At 53.1% G+C, this 19314-nt stretch overlaps 1 protein-coding gene across 3 annotated transcripts in view; it reads right to left on the reverse strand.

The window, feature by feature from the left end:
- MTOR (mechanistic target of rapamycin kinase) overlaps positions 1-19314 on the reverse strand; it is an 89867-nt gene that overhangs the window by 52542 nt on the left and 18011 nt on the right. For 2 of the 3 annotated variants that reach the window (XM_053280858.1, XM_053280856.1), the window contains exons 19-27: positions 16980-17230; positions 15059-15100; positions 12759-12845; positions 11189-11356; positions 10397-10509; positions 9052-9214; positions 8567-8659; positions 7649-7795; positions 4842-4984 (exon numbers count right to left, since the gene is read on the reverse strand). In XM_053280858.1, the coding sequence (XP_053136833.1) occupies positions 4842-4984; positions 7649-7795; positions 8567-8659; positions 9052-9214; positions 10397-10509; positions 11189-11356; positions 12759-12845; positions 15059-15100; positions 16980-17230 (1207 nt within the window). The remainder of the gene's footprint in view (positions 1-4841; positions 4985-7648; positions 7796-8566; positions 8660-9051; positions 9215-10396; positions 10510-11188; positions 11357-12758; positions 12846-15058; positions 15101-16979; positions 17231-19314) is intronic. The other variant, XM_053280857.1, reaches the window with a different exon arrangement.

Consider the following 19314-nt stretch of genomic DNA (forward strand, 5'->3'; position numbering starts at 1 on the left):
GACAGGCCTTCTCCACTGTTGCTCTGAAGCTTTGGAGGACAAGAAGTCCTTGCAGAAATAAGAGCCTTCCCGTGTCCCGACAGCTTCCAAAAGGGCTGCTAAGACGCCTTTATTCATCCAGGCTGTTAATCGGATCGATAGGATTCGTCATTAAAATTGCTTTGATGTTGGTTCCCATCTGCGTTTTATTGTAAACCGCACAGAAGACGCGGGTTTTGGGCGGTATATAAATATGCTCAATAAATAAATAAGTTCTCTGGGAGTCTTCACATAGTCAGAAGCCTCTGGGTGACTGTAGCAGCTGTCACAGAGACAGCCAGCACGGAGAAGCTCCTTTCCTGGCCCTTCCAAGCACCTCTGCCCATTCTCTGTCCCTCCAACCATGACTGCCCGGCAAAGGGGAAGTCATCGCAACCACTCTGACCCTCTCTGCTGCTGCAGCAAAAAAAAAAAAAAAGGCATCCCAAACTGCCAGAGGTGGGAAGGCAGGTCTGTCTAGCCCAATCAATATTGTCTGCTCCGGCTGACAACAACTCTCCAAGGACTCTTCAAGTGAGGGGATTCCCCAGCCCTGCTACCTGGATCTTTTTATCCGAATGCTACCTGAATCCAGTCCTGCTACCTGGATCTTTTTATCCAGATGCTACCTGGATCCAGCCCTGCTACCTGGATCTTTTTATCCAGCCCTGCTACCTGGATCTTGGCAGATCTTGTTTAGGGGCTGCAGACTGAACCTAAGAGGCAAACTCTGTGCTCTGCTACGAAGCTAGGATCTTTCCCAAACTACTCTGTTGATGCCCATTTCATGTCCTGGTTTTACGTACAGCAAGGTTTATAAGATAACCTGTAGGCCCTGAATGTGCCCAGAGAGGAATCGGCCAGAGCCTTCCTCCGTGGCACATCCACGGCTCTCCTCCTTTCTCAAAGTTTGCTCCTAATTGCGTCCCCAGATAACCCTGTGCCCATTCCACCGCCACCCTCGATTCTAAGAGGCCACATCTGTTCAGGCTGTAATCCTCCTGACTTTTGTGGGTTTGGATCCCCTGATTTTCTGGTAAATCCGCAAGATCTTTTGAGCTGTTCTCAAGCTCGTGGTGTTCCAAGAAATACATTGGCCCTTCTTTCTGACTCTCCAAGACACCAGTATCAGTTGCAAGCAGACTGCCGAGGCAGCAGGTGCAACAGCACAATTTTATTTTATTAGATTACAGAGAGACTCCCCTTGGGTTTTTTAAACTCTGCAATTTAGCATCAAGAGGGGAGTCTGGGTAACAGTCCCGTGTTGGGCTTGGATCCAGGTGATCCAGGTGGCCATTTAGGAAGCAGATTTAGGCAAGACATCAGGAGGAATTTCCTAAGTGCAAGAGCTGGTCGGCAGTGTGACAGTCTGCCCTCACGCAGCGGTGGGCTCTCCTCCACTGGAGGTTTTCCAAGCAATTGGACTAGAAGACTTTCAAGGGTCCCCTCCAGCTCTAAAACCCCACATTGCTTGAGATGGCATGGCAAGTCCCTGGGGTTGCACAGGATCCCATGAATGAAACTCCACCTGGCCAGAAGCCTCTGGATCACTGTAGCAGCTACTGATGGTTCTAGCTGCTTGTGGAGAAAATGCCAGCTCTCCTGGCACTGGGTATTCTCTAGCTCTTAGGGCGGGGAATGCCCTTACCTGAAGAGTCCTTGGAGAGTCACTGTCAGCCAGAGCAGACAATATTGGGCTAGACAGACCCATGGTCCGATTCACCAACAGGCAGCTTCACCTGAAACCTCGGGCCGGTCAGCCAGAGCAGACAACATTGGGCTAGACAGACCCATGGTCCGATTCACCAACAGGCAGCTTTACCTGAAACCTCGGGCCGGTCAGCCAGAGCAGACAACATTGGGCTAGACAGACCCATGGTCCGATTCACCAACAGGCAGCTTCACCTGAAACCTCGGGCCGGTCAGCCAGAGCAGACAACATTTGGCTAGACAGACCCATGGTCCGATTCACCAACAGGCAGCTTCACCTGAAACCTCGGGCAGGTCAGCCAGAGCAGACAACATTTGGCTAGACAGACCCATGGTCCGATTCACCAACAGGCAGCTTCACCTGAAACCTCGGGCCGGTCAGCCAGAACAGACAACATTGGGCTAGACAGACCCATGGTCCGACACGTCCTAAGGCAGCTTCATGTGTTTGGGCATGCTCAGATTTCTCTCATCATATCTGCCATAACCGCACTAAGCAATGCCTCAGGAAAGGCACAACAGGTTTTGTTCCAACCCAACGGTGCATGTAAGAAGCAGGTGTGCAAGAGAGTGGTGCTAGTGGGGAAACTTCACCGCTCTGCAGCTCTTCCACGGGCCATCTGCCCAGCAGCACAGGGAGGATGAGTCACCCAACAGTATCAGCCTTTGCCAAGAAAAAGCTGCTGATAGGAAACATGGCAGGGAAGGAGACTTGGGTTTCAGAGACGGAAGGTGGGAGAGACCAACATCACCCATCCCCACCCATCCCTGTCTAAGCAAAAGTCAATTCTGTCCTTCTGACACTTCAAGCTTGAACCAAAGATCCTTCCTCTGATGTTGCCCCTCCTGCCAGCACATTCCTCAGTCCTGGGAGCCACTAAAAGGCTAGGTTGTCTTCTCCACATTCAGAGGAAAGTCACGAGTTTCCTAGTCCCAGATGCAGGACAAGAAGAGGCTGACAGCTCATTCTCGGCTTGTGGGCTTTCTAGAGGCAAATTGCTGGCTATGGATGGAGATCATATGGACGTCCTGCTGGATCAGGCCCAAGGAAGCCTATCTCGTCCCGCACCCTGTTTCATACAGTAGCCCACCTGATGCCTTGGGGGAGCCCACAGGCAAGAGGTATGGGCATGCCCTCTCTTCTGCTGTTGCTCCCCTGCAGCTGAGATTCAGAGGCCTCCTGCCTCTGAGCCTGCAAGTAGCCTGTAGTCATCAAGATTAGTAGCCACTGATAGGCCTGTCCTCATAGGAACAACGGAAGGGGCCATATACTGAGTCAGACCATTGGTCTATCTAGCTCAGCATTGTCTTCACAGACTGGCAGCGGCTTCTCCAAGGCTGCAGGCAGGAATCGCTCTCAGCCCTCTCTTGGAGATGCTGCCAGGGAAGGAACATGGAACCTAGATGCTCTTCCCAGAATGGCTCCATCCCCTGAGGGGGAATATCTTCTTCCAGTGCTCACACTTCTAGTCTCTCCTTCATATGCAACCAGGGCAGACCCTGCTTAGCTAAGGGGACCAGTCATGCTTGCTACCACCAGACAAGCTCTCCTCTCCTCAGATTCCTCCATGAATTTGTCTAAGCCCCTTTCAAAGCCACCTGAGCTGGTAGCTGTCACCACATCCCGTGGCAGAGAATCCCACAGATTAATTCCGCACGGTGTGAAAAAAGTTCTCCCTTTTGTTGGCCCTAAGTTCCCTGGCCACCCGTTTCAAGCGGCTCCGCTGCTTAATCAATCTAGAGTGGGCCTGCTCAACCTTGCCCCTGCCCCCCCGCCAGCTGTTTCTGGACTACAACTCCCATGACCCCCAGCCACGGTGGCCAAGAGCCAGGGATTATGGGAGCTGTAGGCCCACATCTGCCGGAGGACTGAAGCTGAGCAGGCCTGATCTAGAGAGAGACTTTGCCGTGGTCCAGGGAGGTCTCCTCCTGTTCTCATTCAGGCTCTCAGCTCCAAAGGAGGCCTGATCCTGCCACTGCATCTTGCCCTCGGCCCCAGAACTAACTTCCAAACCCAGACATTGGCGCTCTTCCGTAGGAAACCAGGTCAGCTGATCTGCCAAAGACAGCAGCCACCGCCCAGTTTCTCCCCTCCAACCTGGGCAAGCTCTCAGCTGGTCTTAAGAGGGCTCAGGCGGCCTCTTCTGGATCTGAACACTAAATCCAGCGAGGCCTGGAGCTCCAAGACCCAGCAAGCAGCCTCAGTGCACTGAGCCCACAAGGTGGCTTAGAGGCTTTCGCTGTCCAATCCGGCAGGCCACACACAGGCTGTCGCAGCCTCAGTTGCATAACGGGTCTCATGTTCCTTCTTATGAAACCGTGGCTTAGGTCCCAAGCGGAAAGTGCAACCCCCTCAGGGACGATGGCGGGAGGGCAACACCGCAGAGGAGAGCGGGTCTGGTGGCAGCAAACATGCATTGCCCCCTTGGCTAAGCAGGGTCAGGAACAGGGTCAGGAACAGCCAGGGGAGGAGATCCGTTTGCCACCCGAGTCGTCGTCTTCCTGGCTGTGCCGAGCTGACGGGGCGTCAAGCCGGCTTCCAGCCCCGCCCCCTTCCTGGCCTGGCTTCCTGCCCCGCCCCCCACCTAGCTGTCTCCCCACCGCTGTGCCCTGACTTCCCCTCTCAACCCCACCAGGACCCTGCTCAGCCCTGCCGTCCCCTGCAGGGAACGGAAGCCCCACCGGGAGGGACGCCACGCCCTCCTCCAGACTCCACAGGGCCACGCAGGCCACCTGGCCCCTTTGCTCGGGGCCGGGATGCCCGTCCGCCTACCCCACAGGAACGGCCCCCTTCCCCGAGGCCGCGAGGGAGCCGAGCTCGGCTCATCTGGGCATGGGAGTTCCTTCGTTTGCTGGAGGCTGATTTTATTCTCCTTTTCCCAGCACCACACCGCCTCTCTGGAAAGAGCGGCAGGCACAGCCGTGGCATTTCCTCCCTCTGGACTCCAAGCAGCAGGCCTCCGGGAGCTGCCAGCCAGCTCTGGCACCAGACTCCCAAGGGCGTTCCTTAGCCCCCGGGCGGCAGTGAGCTCTGGCCCGCCCACCTGCCTGCCCGCCGTGGCCTCTTTATGGGCTTTGGCCGGGGCCGGGGCAGCAGGCAAGGCCGCCGTTACCTGGCCATCGGGTTGTAGGCCTGGGCCAGAGCCCAGCAGGAGCGCAGGGAGGGCGACGAGGAATCTTTCAGCAGCTCCAGGCTCAGCCTCCGCAGCCACTCCAGCCAGTCGTCTTTGGAGACTCTCCGTGCCGCACCCCAGGCCTGCAAACACAAAGGGCACTTTTGTGCATCGCAAACGGCAGCCAAGGGCTGGTTTCCGTCACTCTTCACTCGCACCCTCTCACTCGTGAAGGTTTTTAACCAGGACAAACCATCGGGATCCGGGCTGCAGACCCGAGGAAGCGGCCTTCTACCGAGTCAAACCCTTGGTCCAGCTTGCTCAGTATCGTCTACTCCGGCTGGCAGCAACTTCTGCAAGGCAGCAGGCAGGAGTCTCTCTCAGCCCTATCGGGAGATGCTGCCAGACAGGGAACTTGGAACTTTCTGCATGCAGGCAGTCCTACCACTGTGCTATGGCTCCATTCCCAAAGGAGAAGATCTTACAGGGCTCACATGGAATCACCCATCCAAATGCAAACCAGGTTGGGCCCTGCTTAGCAACGGGGGCAATTCATGCTCACTGCCTCAAGACCAGCTCTTCTCCCCCACAACTCACAGTGCTGGTTATCTCCATTAAAGCTCTTAACAGATGGGGGCCTGGATGCCTGAAGGACAGAGGAATAGCCTTCTACCGAGTCAGATTCTTGGGCCATCTATTATCGATTTATCATATTTTTACACCGCCTGATATGTACATCTCTAGACGGTGTACAGAGTCGACACAGATTAAAATACACGACACAATAAAAACAGTAAGATACAACAATTAAAACCAATTATTAAAATTAATTCTAATTAAAAGCTTGTGAGAACAAGAGTGTCTTGAGGGTTTTCCTGAAAACAAACAGAGAAGGAGATGCTCTTATTTCGGCAGGGAGCATATTCCACCTAGCTTAGTAATTGTCTGCCGAGACTGGCAGTGGCTTCTCCAAGGTTGCAGGCAGGAGTCTCTCTCAGCCCTTTCTTAGAGATGTTGCCAGGGAGGGAAACTGGAACCTTCTGCATGCAAGCAGGCAGATTCTCTTCCACTGAGCTATGGTCCCGTCCCCTAAGAGGAATCTCTTACGGTGCACACCCATCCAAATGCAAACCAGGGTGGGCCCTGCTTCGCAAAGGGGACCATTCGTGCTCGCTACCACAAGACCGGCTCTCCTCCCTGATGTAACTCACCTCTTGTGGCACGCAAGTTCGGGAACTGTAATTTGCAAACAATGCATTATTTGCAAATTACGTCGCAGCAGGAAAACCGGCTCGGGGGGCCACAAGACGGGGCAACCGTTCAATGATTTTTGAAACGGATTCTTTTGTGGGATACGCAGACACTTAGAAGGGGTAGTCTGCCACACAGGAGCGCGACAGAACTTGAAGGGAAGGCTGGGAGCGAAAGGCACCGATGTCAAGGACCCGCGAAGCGCGCTTCCCACACCTTTCGTCGTGCGGTGGAGGCAGGAGTCACCGACACAGGCAGTGCTGTTGGGACCCAGCCACTTTGATCATGCCCACTCGATGTAATTGCGCTAATGCTCGGCTGGGAACAGATCTTCGGGGCAGGAGGGAAATTGGCGCACCCTGAGAGCTCCGGCAAAGCTAGCGGTTTTCCTGGCTGGGGGCCTGGAGGCCGTGGGCAGGAAGAAGCGAGAGAGCCGGAAGTGTGCTCTGCAGGGCCTGAAGTGGCCTCTAGAGCCACTTCCCCAAAGCAGGATCCTGCAGCCACTAAAGCCTGCTTCAAGGTGGGAGTCCGAATGCGGGGACCAAATCCACCGAAAGGGCTTCCTGTCTGGGGAATGGGGCCGCAGCTCAGGGGCAGAGCATCTGCTGGGCAGGCAGGAGGTCCCAGGTTCGATTCCTGGCAGCAGCATCTCCAGGGAGGGCTGGGGGAGACTCCTGCCTGATACCTTGGAGAGCTGCTGCCAGTCCGTGCAGGCAAAACAAAAATGCTGGTCATCTCTGGCTTGATCCTTCTCGCTCTAGGAGGTGCTCTGGCATCATCCCCGATGCTCTGATCTAGGACTACCAGGGGCACTGTTCCCTCTCACAGGAATTCCCAGACCTTGTTGACTACGAATCCCATAATGCCAAGCCGAAGGCCACCACAGCTGGGGGTGATGGGAGTTGTAGTCAACAACATCTGGGGAGCCCTGTTAGAGGGAACACTGGCCAGGGGTAGAGAAGGCTTTTGCTCTTAGAGGCAGAGAGATACTTGGCTTCTGCACTTTGCCGGAGGGGATCAAAGCAGGGAATCTGGCCACAAGGCAACAGCCGTTGCAGCAGGGGATGATGGAAGTTGTAGTCAACATCTGGGGAGCCCTTTGGTGGGGAACACTGTTCATAACCCTCCCCTTTGGGGACAGAGCCCTTTTATTTGCTTAATTATATTTATGTGAACCACTTGGGGAACTTTTGTTGAAAAGTGATATACAGTCATTCCTTGCCAAACGCAAGGATTCTGTTCCGGGAAAACCTCACGGTTGGAGAATTTGCGGTTGGCGAGCCATTGAAATCCATGGCAAACAGGAGGTTAGGGGTGTTGTGGTCACGAAAAGACTGCAAAATACAGGTAAACATAGAAAAAATCCCTCCAAATCGCCGTCAGTAAGAGGAGTGAAGGAGCACCCCCAAAATCACCCAACCCCCCAAATCACCCTGACCCCTGGAAATCGCCAAAAAAACCCCCAAATTGCCAAGAAATCTTGCCAAGCCACGGATACTCGGGTTGCGGTTGGTGAGGGATGACTGTATAAATATTTGCCGTATTGGTATCCGTACCTTCTGCAGGTTGATGGTGCTGACGTGCAGCTTCTTCATGGGCCCCGTGTCCGCAGGGCCGCTGGCGAGGGCCTCTCCTTGGTTACTCCTCTGCATTCGGTGCTGGTAGATCAGGGGGTCTTCTTCCTCGTCAGCGAGAGTGTAGCCCTGGTACAAAGGAGACCTGCCATGAACCCAAGCTGCCTCTGGCATTGACGCTTTTTGCAGCGATCCAATTAGACACGCTTTAGTCCTGCAGTCGCATCCCGGGATGGGATATCTGAGGAATCAGCCCTCAGCTGCCTCCCATCTCAATCTCTCTCTCTCTCTCTCTCTCCCTCTCCCTCTCTGTGCACAGGGAACATGTACTTAACAGAAATTTAAAACCTTCTGCAAGGAAAAAACCACCTCAGCAGGGAACAGACAGGGGTGCAACCTCTCTCTCTCTCTCTCTTTCATGAGGTTAAAAAAACAACCCACCAATTTACAAGGAATTTGAGGGTGGGGTTGTTTTAATTAACGTGGGGGAGTGGACAAAAATGGCATCTTCCAGGTTGCAGGCTGAAGCAGCGGAGGGCATCGCTATGAACTCCGGTTCGACAGGAACGCGGATGAAGTTCAGTGGAGGAGCATCTGCTTTGCATGCCGAAGGTCCCAGGTTCAATCCCTGGCAGCATCTCCAGGTAGAGCTGAAACTCCAGAGAGCTGCTGCCACTCAGAGCAGAGTACAATACTGAGGCTAGAGGGACTAAGAATCTCACTCACTACTAGGCCGCTTCTGACGTATCACATCTTTTTGTGCTGCATTTGTAGACTAGGCCTCAAATTACAGACCAGAAGGGAAAGCAGAGGGCAGACAGGCACACCTCCACGTCTCCTTAAGTGTACACACCCTCTCCCCTGCTGCATCCAGTATTTGACACCTTCCAAGAAACTGACCTTCACAATCCTACAGATAAGGACGTCGTATCGCTGGTGGTTTATTCTGTGCCGCACCAAGACCTTGTTCACCATCGGGATAAAAATCTGGTACTGCAGATATGGAAGAAGAGGAAACCAGCCTCAGCAAAATCAAACCACCCAGTCCACGGCCCCAACAGAAGCAAAAGATCCCAAAAGCAACCCCCGTGCATGCGTGCACATGCACACTCCATTATTTGTGAAGGTGTATACTACTTTAGGGGGTGGGAAGGCCAAAATTAAAAAGAAAGGCCATTTTAAAACTCAAAACATCACAAAAGAGCAGCAATGGATCCCTGGATGTAACTATCTCCCGGGGCCAAGAAATGTCGGCTCAGTTTATCAAACGGAGACAAAATATTTTACTCGTCAAGCTATGTTTGTACATTGCTCATCAGACTTCATTTTTCACTCGCCACAGACTAGTAGACTAGTGGATTTCTGCAGCCCTGAGCATCTCCTACCTTCTTTCCCAGCTGGAAGACCAGCGACGAGAGGGTGTCCATGGCAGTTGCCCGGAGCTCGGGGCTCTGGTCTAGAGTTCGCACGATTGGGTGGATGATGCGGGAGGCGTAATCGGTGAAATCCAGAGATTCCGTCAAGCGGTCCACAGTTTCTAAGGCAGCTCTGAAGTTAGTAGGGAGAAGGGGAGAAAAAGAAATTACTAATACAAAGTAATCTGGACTCTGAAGCAGTTCATTACCCCTTATTTGTCACTGTATCCAAGATGCTCCAGATCATTTCATGCCTCTTATTTATTGGCAGACCAGGATTCAGAGTTAACATATATGACAACTAAATGTTGTGCAGTTGCCTGTTCGATCAGACAGTCTTTCTTAATTTATGAGCTACAAATAAGGAGGATTTAATGTTGATAATAGGGTACTTTAGACTTGTATGGATCAATGCATATATCAACAACACTGATACAGATAGTTTTTTGCTTGGTTAATTAGACTATCGTTGTGATTACTGGTCATAGACCAAAATAAACTGCATTCATCCATACTAATAAAGACAATCAAGTGAAGACCTGTTGGAAAGACGAAAGATCTAATACAAAAAAGGTAATCCATTAGATTAACCTAACTTTTTCCCTTGGGTAAAACACAAACACACACACATACTCTATCAGTACTGGTCCCATTTTATTGGCCTGTTTATCTGTATTTGGATTTTAATCATATTCTTGCGTACTTGTTTTATATGGTATCATTTGATTGCATATCAATTCCTACTACTTCTAACGATGCCTTTTATGATTTTATACGTTTCCTCTTAGACAGTAATAGATACATTTTAAATCCTATGTTATATGCATGCAGTGTAATATCTATTGCTACTTGGTTTTAGTGCAGTCTTGTGCCTTTTTAACATGCCTCTTTTTGCCCTATTTTAAATCACTGCATGCTAGCAGTGTTTTTTACAGCACAATATCTATTGCTACGTTGGTTTTTGTAATAATCACCCCTTTTACTTTATGCTGGTCTGTGACCGTAATAAAGACTGATTTGATTTGATTTATTGGCCTGTTCTGGTTTTCTTTGGAAGAAGGTACAGGGCTCAGCTGGAAAGGAAGACAGTTCTCCGCTCCAAAGAAAACCACCAATTTCTGCCTCACTTTGTCAGTAACTGAGTGAGCTGCAAAGATCATGATGCTAACTCCTCAGGAGACCGGAGTCACTTCAGATATGAACCAGGAGCTTTTGTTCCCGTTTGATGGGAGGAAAGAGACCACAGATGCAGGGGCCCACAGAGCATGTCAGATTTCAGCTGGGAGGGTGGCGTGGAGGAGAGAGCAGGGCTTACTTGCGGGCCGTCAGTGGGGCGTCGGGGGCATCAAACAGCTTGACAATGGGAGGCAGTAAGAGATGGAGGTAATCATCCAGGTTGGCTCCAAACAGCTGGATGGCGTTCAGGAGCTGGAAAGGGGAGGAAAGAAGGCCCGGCGTAACCGGAAGGTCCACATTCAGACGGCGACTCCAAGTCTGCACGCTTTCAAGAGGAATATCACACAACATCACAGGGAGCTGCCATATACAGAGCCAGGCCCTCGCTGCATCGGGCTCAGTCTCGTCTGCTCTGACTGGCAGCGGCTTTGCAGGGCTTCAGGGGGGAAGGAGGCTCTCCCAGTCCTGCCTGGAGATGCTGCCAGGGAGCGGACATGAGACCGTCTGCAGGCAAAGCCGGCCGCTCACTTTCCCCTTCACCAGCCTGCTCCAAGTGCACCTTTGCAAGTCAGGATCACAATCCCGTTCCCCTTCACAGGACTGCTGGCAGGGCACGTGGAGCACCCAGTCTGGGGAGGAGCCCGGCCCGCTCCCAAGACATGGCTGCGTTTCCGCAAACAGTCAAGCAGGAAGCGCACCAAACTGGGTGTGCGTGGCAGCAGCTGGGAAGGACCGCTTCCCCTCCTTCCTGGGCAAAACGCCGGGTGAGGGTTAGACTCTCATTCTCAATCCCTAGCGATCAGATGCAAGAGACGGACGGGGCTCCCCGGAGGGCCGGCCCGTCTCGGCAGCAGCCCGAACTTCAATGCAGGCAGGTGATCCCCCCAAGAGGGACCCAGGCCGGGCTGGGGGGACGCCGCGGGGTGCTCACCTTGGTCGAGACGCTGCGGGTGCTGCTGCTGTCGTGCATGAAGACGCGGAGCATGTGTGGGATGAGCTGGGGGAGGTAGAGCTTGAACTCTCCGCCTAAGGCCACCACGATCTGCTCGATGAGGAGGATGATGGTGCTCTGGATGGAGTTGTTGACCACCCAGAAGTCCTGGAAGGCAGGCGGGGAGGAGAGAGGACATGGGAAGCGGCTTCCGGCCGAGTCTGAGCCGCGTTCCGTCTAGCTCAAGGCTGCCTACACTGACCGGCGGCGGCCCTCCGAGGTTTCGGGCCGGGGTCTTTCCCCAGCCCTACCCGGAGATGCTGCCGGGGGCTGAACCTGGGACCTTCTGCATGCAAAGCGGGAGGCTCCGTCATTCAGCAGCGGCCTCTCGCATGTAGAAATGAAGCTGCCTTAGACAGAGTCAGACCACTGATTGGCCCATTCAGCTCAGGACTGTCTACACTGACAGGCAGCACTCACTGAGGTTTCCAGCAGGAGTGGGATGATGCCTGGAGATGCTGCCAGGGAGGGAACCTGAGACCTTCTGCATGCAACTCCCCGCCTCTGTCACTGAGCTACGGCCATGGCCACGGCCCTGTCCCCTACCGCAAAGGAAGGGAAAGTTGTGCAGTGGTGTCATACTGGTTAGGGTGGTGGACTAGGACCGAGGAGACCCGAGTTCAAACCCCCATTCAGCCATGAAGCTCACTGGGTGACTCTGGGCCAGCCACTTCTCTCTGAGCCTAACCTACCTCGCAGGGTTGTCGTAAGGATAAACATAACCATGTACACTGATCTGGGCTCCTTGGAGAAAGAGCAGGATATAAATGTATTTAAATTAAAAAAAATAAACAAACAAAGCACCAAGTGCAGGACAGAACGGAGAAACACCACCAAGGTTTGTTCTAATGTGCAGCAGGACACATTTTGTGCGTGGGGGGGGGGGGTGGAATCTGTACAATAGAACCTAAGTTTTTAAAGCAGCTGGGCCTACAGACGGCAGCTCCACAGCCCCTCTGGACATCACGGGCTGTTTTACTTGGTCCAGAGTTAATTTCCCTTTGATAGCTGAAGCTTTGAGGAAGCAGACCTCGGCACCACCTTGAAATACAATCTGCCTCTCCCCTCCTCGGCGGCTCTCATAAATATTGTGCAGACGCCAGGCAGGCTACCAGAAGGGCCTGCAGAGATTAAGGCTTCCAAAACTAAGGAGTCTCTTTCCCCCCACCCCCAGCAAGGTAAATTTGGACTTTTTTAGCAATCCAAATTTTGCATACATGTTCTGGGACGAAGGAGTGCGCGGACCACCCCCACTCAATTTCCCCTTTCAGTGCAAAGACTCAAGTTTGACTCCCCTTCAAGAGTTAGCTCCCACCTTCAGATGTTTAAGTCAGACCAGAGGAAATCCAAACCTCATAAGTCCCAAACTCGGCCTTAAATTTGTCGCCTATAAATGCTCCCGTTGTGCCTCTCAAGGTGCCCATGTAACGCAGAGCTCGGGGCCGCCCACCCTGGACTGCGGGCACCTCAAGCCCGCGGGAAACGCAGAGCGAAGGACGGAGAGACTCACCCGCATCAGCGTGACAATTTCATTCATATAGGGTCGGATGTGGCTTCTCACAAAGGACACCAGCATTCCCAGCTGCTGGAAGAGGAACTGAAAAGGAACATTTATTTTATTTCATTTTTTTTTAACAGGGGAAAGCTTTGTAGAGCCACGGGCGGGGCAGGAACAGAGCCGGTTTCAGAAGGCAAGGGGGAAAAACAAACCCGGAAGACTGCAGAGCCAAGACGTGCCGTAAGCAAAGGGTGAGGTTCCCATTCAGGAGAGGACAAGCAGCTCCCTCTGTGCGCAGGGGTGAGGGTAAGAAAAGCCCTGCCGGATCAGGCCAAGGTCCGTCCAGTCCAGCATCCTGCCCCATGTGGTGCATCTGGGAAGCCCACCGGTGGTGGGGGGGGAGAGGGCAGCCATCCTCTCCTGTTTTGGTTCCCCAGCACCTGGTGCTCAGGGGCATGCCCCCACCCCCAGATCTGGATGGAAATACACAGCTACCGAGGCTAGTTAGCCGTTGGTAGCCTTGTGCTCCAAGAATTTCTCCCACCGTTTAGAGGCAAGATGGCTCTGAACAGCAGCCTTATGGTTTTCCTTTTAAGAATGTTCAGCTGGGTGGTCACCACCACACCCGGCGGCCGCAAATTCCATCGTCTAACTCAGGGGTCCCCAATCCGGGCTCCTCCAGATGTTGCTGAACGACAACTCCCATCACGCCCCCCCCCCCCGCTGCAATCTATTGTGGCAGGGGATGATGGGAGTTGTAGCCCAGCCACATCTGGAGGAGCCCAACCAACATGGACTTAGACCACTGGTTGCGTACAGAAGTGCTTCCTTCTGCCGGTCCTGGACCAATGCAACCGCTGCGAACACAAGAGGCTTCGAGGCCAGTGGAGCATCGGGACGGGGCAAGTGCCACAGCACTGTCCCCACTCGCCTTTGGGGCTGCCTCCCCTGACCCTCGCCACCGATGCAGCCCACCCGTCCAAAATACCCCAAGGCCGTTCCCCCCACCGGCCTTTCTGTGCTCTGTGCCCCAAGGAGCCTTTGCGGGAGGCAGCAGGGCAAGAGAAGCCCCCGCCTAGGCAAGGAGAGGCGGCTAAACCGTCGGCGGGGAGTCCAGTGATTAGGTGGTTTATCCGCTTCCATTGGCGTCTGCTGCTGGGCACGGCTTTGGATGCCGTCTTGCGGAAAGGCTGCCCCGAGAAGGGGGGAAGAGGCAGGCAGTGCTCGCAGCGTGTGGGTGGCCCGGGAACCATTTGGTGGCCCACCCTGGTGCACAAGCCGGTTCTGTGGGTGGAAATGGTGCATTGGTGCCGCAGGGGGGGAAATGGCAAAAGGGCTGCCCCTGTCGAAAATGGCCACTAGGATCTGAAAGCAGGCTCTTGTGTCCTGGTGCCACTCTTCAAAGCCCTCAACAGAAAGAGCAGGCTGGGTTCTCCTTGTTCCCAAGGACCGGGACGAGAACCGATGGGCTGAAATGGCAAGGAAGCAGATCCGGACGAGCGCCTGGGAGGCATTTCCGAACGGGAAGAGCCGCGGGACAGTCCGCCTCATGAAGCGAGGGGCCTCTCCTTGGCTGGAGGTTTTCAAGCGGAGGCTGGGCGGCCGGCTGTGGGAGATGCTGAAGCCGTTCCCTGCACCGACCAGGAGGGGTGGACTAGAGGATCTTTAAGGCCCCTTCTTAAAATCTTATGATTCTAAGATGAATGTGTCAAAGGTAGGGCAGGGTGAGGGTGAGTGTGTGTGTGTGTCTAACAGGAAAGGAAACGTGAACAGGCAAGAGAGGAAGGGAAGCCAAAGAGGTGGTGGTGAGAAGCATCACGTTTTGACTAGGACTCAAACAGTGGTTCTATACTGAGCTCTGAGTCTCTCACAGGAACATAGGAAGCTGCCGTTTACTGAGTCAGACCACTGGTCTATCTAGCTCAGTATCATCTTCTCTGACTGGCAGCGGCTTCTCCAGGGTTGCAGGCAGGCGTCTCTCTCAGCCCTGTCTTGGAGATGCTGCCAGGGAGGGAACTTGGAACCTTCTGCTCTTCCCAGAGTGGCTCCATCATCCCCTGAGGGGAATACATCTTTCAGAGCTCTCACTTCTAGTCTGCCACTCAGACACAACCAGGGCAGAGCCTGCTTATCTAAGGGGACAAATCATGCTTGCTACCACCAGACCAGCTCTCCTCTCATTTATTGCCAAAAGTGTAACCCAGAGCTCTTTGGGGTGCTGCTTTTGGTGGTGAGGGAGAGATGCTTCCACACCATACACACACACACACCGTGCCTTGCTTGTGGGGGTGCCAAGTGCCGTGTGTACCCACCTCTGCTCTTCTCCCCAGCACACTCTCACCGTCTTCTTTTACCTGGAAATTTTTAAAGAGAGTGTGCAAACCATAGGTAGCGTTCAAGGGAAGTTGGATCAAGCCAGGGCCGGACATCTAGCAAGCCTAGGGGGCTTTTGCCTCCAGCTCCATGAAGTGGATTCTTTCCGAGGGAGACTAGCACAGCTCTATGAAGCAGCTCACACCGGCAGCACGTCCCGCATACAACGCACAACGGCAAGTGAATTCGGCGTTCCCACTTGCTCGCTCCACATATGCGATCCAGAGAATGCCTGGTGGACCCAAATCCCGCTTAAAGCAGCGGGCGCTGGGTGCTTAACTTCCTGCTTCGATCGAGAGGAAGCTGAGTGTGGCACATGCATGCCTAACGCCCTCCAAATTCCCTTCTGGAGTCAACAGAGGCAGGCAGCCTTGCCTCTCCAGCGGCTGTTGAAACTGCAACGACAGGACCGTGTGGGTTGCAGAATTTGCATAGGTAGTTTGCTCAGTTCTCGGTCCTGAACTACAACTCCAATACACTGTGGCTGGGGATGATGGGATCTGTAGTGCTGCAAGTGCCGGAGAGCCCCCTGGTTGCCTGCCTCTGTGGCAGAGGGCTGAAGGCTACGACCAGGCAAAAGATGCAGAGGTCGGCCCAAAAACTGAACTGGAGCTCATGGTGAAGGCCACAGGACTTCTCTCCCCACACCCACCCTCTCTCTATGCTTTAACATAATAATTAAATAAAGTCATTTCTATTGCTTTTTCTTTGTTTCAAGCCTCCTTTGGATACACCCCTCCTGCTTTTTTATTGTTTTAAGTTTACAGAATTATAAAAAGTTATAAATTATAAAATTATGGAATTATAATCCCAGGCAATGGGATTAGACTAGGGCTGCTCAATTTTGGCCCTCCTGCAGATGTTGGCCTACAATTCCCATAATCCCTGGCTACTGGCCACTGTTGCTGGGGACTATGGGAGTTGTAGTCCAAAACCAGCAGGGGGTTAAATTGAGCAGGCCTAGATTAGATCCATGGGTGGGCAGAAGGCCCTCCGGCTGCTGCTGAACTACAACTCCCATCACCCCCAGTGGCAGGGGATGACGGGAGTTGTAATTCAGCAAAAGCTGGAGGGCCGAGTCTGTCCACCCTGGGTTAGACATTTGTAATATTTCTGGTTTTTAATTTAGAAAGAAAAGAAAAAGAAAAGACAGACAAGGAAAGAAAAAGAAAAGAAAAGAAAAGGAAAGAAAAAGAAAAGAAAGACAAGGAAAGAAAAAGAAAAGAAAGACAAGGAAAGAAAAAGAAAAGACAGGAAAGAAAGGGATTGGGTGATTTCCAGATTACCCGCTGCAACAGGGGTAAAATGCTTCGGCTTGGCCGGATCGTACTAAAAACGATCCCCAGGAATCTCAAATGCCTGCAATGGGAAATTCAGCTATTTTTCTGCCACGGACTTGCAATGTTGTAGCACTAGAACGCAAAGATAAAACCCGAAAGGCGGCATTGGAAATGTGAATGGCACCTTGCTGCAGCACAGGGACTGCGGTGTCACAACACAGGATGTAGGGGAGCACACACTCAGCAGATCCGTAGTGACCCAGTGGTAGGGTTTAGTCTGGAATGTGCCCTGGAGCTCAAGAGGCTTTGTTTCTGCAGCAGGGCGGTAGGGCTCCACCCGAAAGCGCTAGCCATGGAAAAGAATACCCACTGGGTAGCCGCTGGAAGCAAGGAATGATCAGGAGCGCATTATTTGTTGCGGAAACACCCACACTACAGCCGGAAAGCAAGCTCGCTTCTGCAGCGTGCCCGGCAGGAGAGCAACGGAGCCGCATCCCGGAACGTCAGAACCGCGCTCTCTTTCTTTCGGAAGGGATTCTGGTCTCGGGAGGAGAGGGGAACCTGTGGACGAGGCACTCACCTCGCGGATGGCCCCGTCACACACCCGGATGACGTTGAGGAAGGTGGGCATGACCTGTGGCAGGAACTGAACGCACTTGAGCCCCAGGGACTTGAAGATGAAGGTGATGGCCTGGACCACCATGGTGTGGTGGTGGGACAAGGACTGGTCCCGGAAGATCCTCATCAGGGCGACCATGGAGACGGCCGGGTAGAACTCGTCCAGCGGCAAGTTGCCCATGTTGACCAGCATCTCGCTGGTGCTGTAGTCGGCTGAGGGACAGGGAGGGAGGGAGGGAAGGTTAGTTTTGGGCCAGGGAGAGCTGACCAATAGCCAAAGCAAGCCGGACTGTACGGGCTTTTGAGACCAAGTAGAAAGCGGAGTCTCCTGTGAGCTAAAGTTCAATGGATAGAGCCCTCAACGGGGTGGAGCTGTAACTCAGGGGCAGAGCCTCAAAGATAGGAACAAAGATAGGAAGCTGCCATATACTGAATCAGACCCTTGGTCCATCTAGCTCAGTATTGTCTTCACAGACTGGCAGCGGTTTTTCTGAGGTTGCAGGCAGGAGTCTCTCTCAGCCCTCTCTTGGAGATGCTGCCAGGGAGGGAACTTGGCACCTAGATGCTCTTCTCAGAGTGGCTCCATCTCCTAAGGAGAATATCTTGCAGTGTTCCAACTCAGAGCACTGAGTGGCCGGACTCACTACAAGGGAGCTTCCTCGGCCCCTACCTCCCAAGCTCCCTTCCGACTCTAACATCCTATAAGGGGCAGATTAAAATGCAATTAATAAGGCCCCATGACTTCAGACTTGCCACCAGCCACTCCGTTCGGTTACAAAGCAACCCTTGCTTGACAGAGAGAGAGCCACTGTACTTAAATAATGATTAAAAACACACACACCAAATCAACTATTTCACGGTAAGGGTGTTTGGCTGATTAAGTGGGAAAACGTATGGACTCAGGGCATGAAAACACTACCCCCTTTGTTGGAATTTGGAAACCTGGCCTCTGGCTGAGCAAGCATATCTACCCAGCCGTTCCCTTCATAAATGTGTAAAGTAAAGAACGGTATTAAGTGGTGTTTCAGTTCGCAGGAAAGCTTACAAGTCAATCAGTCGCAGCAACAGCTGGAGAGATGTATGATCTCCTCGTGCTGGCTGCCTTCTCTTCTTTCTGCTTGGGCACGCTCAAAATCCTGGCTTCCCATCCTGCTCGAAATGAACTCCCAAAAAAGCAAACTGCCAGACACTGCGTTACAGCCGTCAGGGCAGCGTTCTTCAAGGCAAGGCCCGGGGGGTGGGGGGCAGCGGTGGTGCCCATAAACCCTTTTTGGCTGATGGTTTATTGAGCCCGAGTGAGGTTTCGGCTGAGGCTGAATACTCGGTACATCCACCGTGGCGCCATGTGGAGGGGACCGTCCCCTCCACGGAGTGCTGTGCCTTGCCCAGCGCCGGGGGGATCCTTTAAGGGAAACGGAGCCCTCTTGAGCCCCTGAACCATCTTGGAAGGCAGGCATGGGATGCTGGGAAATGGCGTCCTTTGCGGCGCCTTCTTCTCCATAGAGTTCTTAAGAGGGGGCTCCTCCGTCTCTCTGAAAGGGCCCTCCCAGCCCTGAGAAGAGCCCAGTACTGTGCGGAGATCAGCCCAGTGGGAAATAGCTCTCCCACGGAAGGCCTTGTGCCCAGTGGCTCCTGCTTGAAAAAATAGCGAGGAGCTCTGCATGAGATCAAGTCTAGTTTTAAGATAACGCCTTCTTCTTCATCATCAACCCCGCAACCTGTTCAGATCATCCGGGGTTCAATCTAAAAAGTCTTTGATTCATCTAACCCTTTATCCCCATCATTTGGGGAGGGGGCGGTAGCGAGGAGGTAGAGTATCTGTTTTGCACGTGGAAGCTCCCAGGTTCCATCCCTGGGAGCATCTCCAGGTAGGGCTGGGAGAGAAGACCCCTGCCTGAAACCCGGGAGAGATGTTGCAAGTCAGTGCAGACAATGCTGAACTAGATGGACCGAGTGTCAGTCGAAGGCAGCTTTCTATGCTCCCCTCTCAGAAGGAAACCAAAGTACATTTAATTGCCTTTGCTCACATTCGTCCCTTGATTCTTCCCTCTGTCCTCTTGACATTATCAAACAGACTGCAAGCTCCTTGGAGCAGAGACCTTCACTCCAGCATGGAGTGACCGCTAGTCCACAAAAGCATAGGCCGAAATAAATTTGCGTCTTTAAGGTTCTACGAGAAAATGTGCTGTTTTTGCTGCCATGGACTAGCATGGCTTTCCTCTGGATCCGGCCTAAAGGGCTCCTTAGAAGGAGTTAGCAGTTGAACCCGGGCGGGGGGCGGTGTTTTAAAAAGTTCC

The sequence above is a fragment of the Hemicordylus capensis genome, chromosome 16 (assembly GCF_027244095.1).
Source record: "Hemicordylus capensis ecotype Gifberg chromosome 16, rHemCap1.1.pri, whole genome shotgun sequence".
NCBI classification, from domain to species: domain Eukaryota; kingdom Metazoa; phylum Chordata; class Lepidosauria; order Squamata; family Cordylidae; genus Hemicordylus; species Hemicordylus capensis.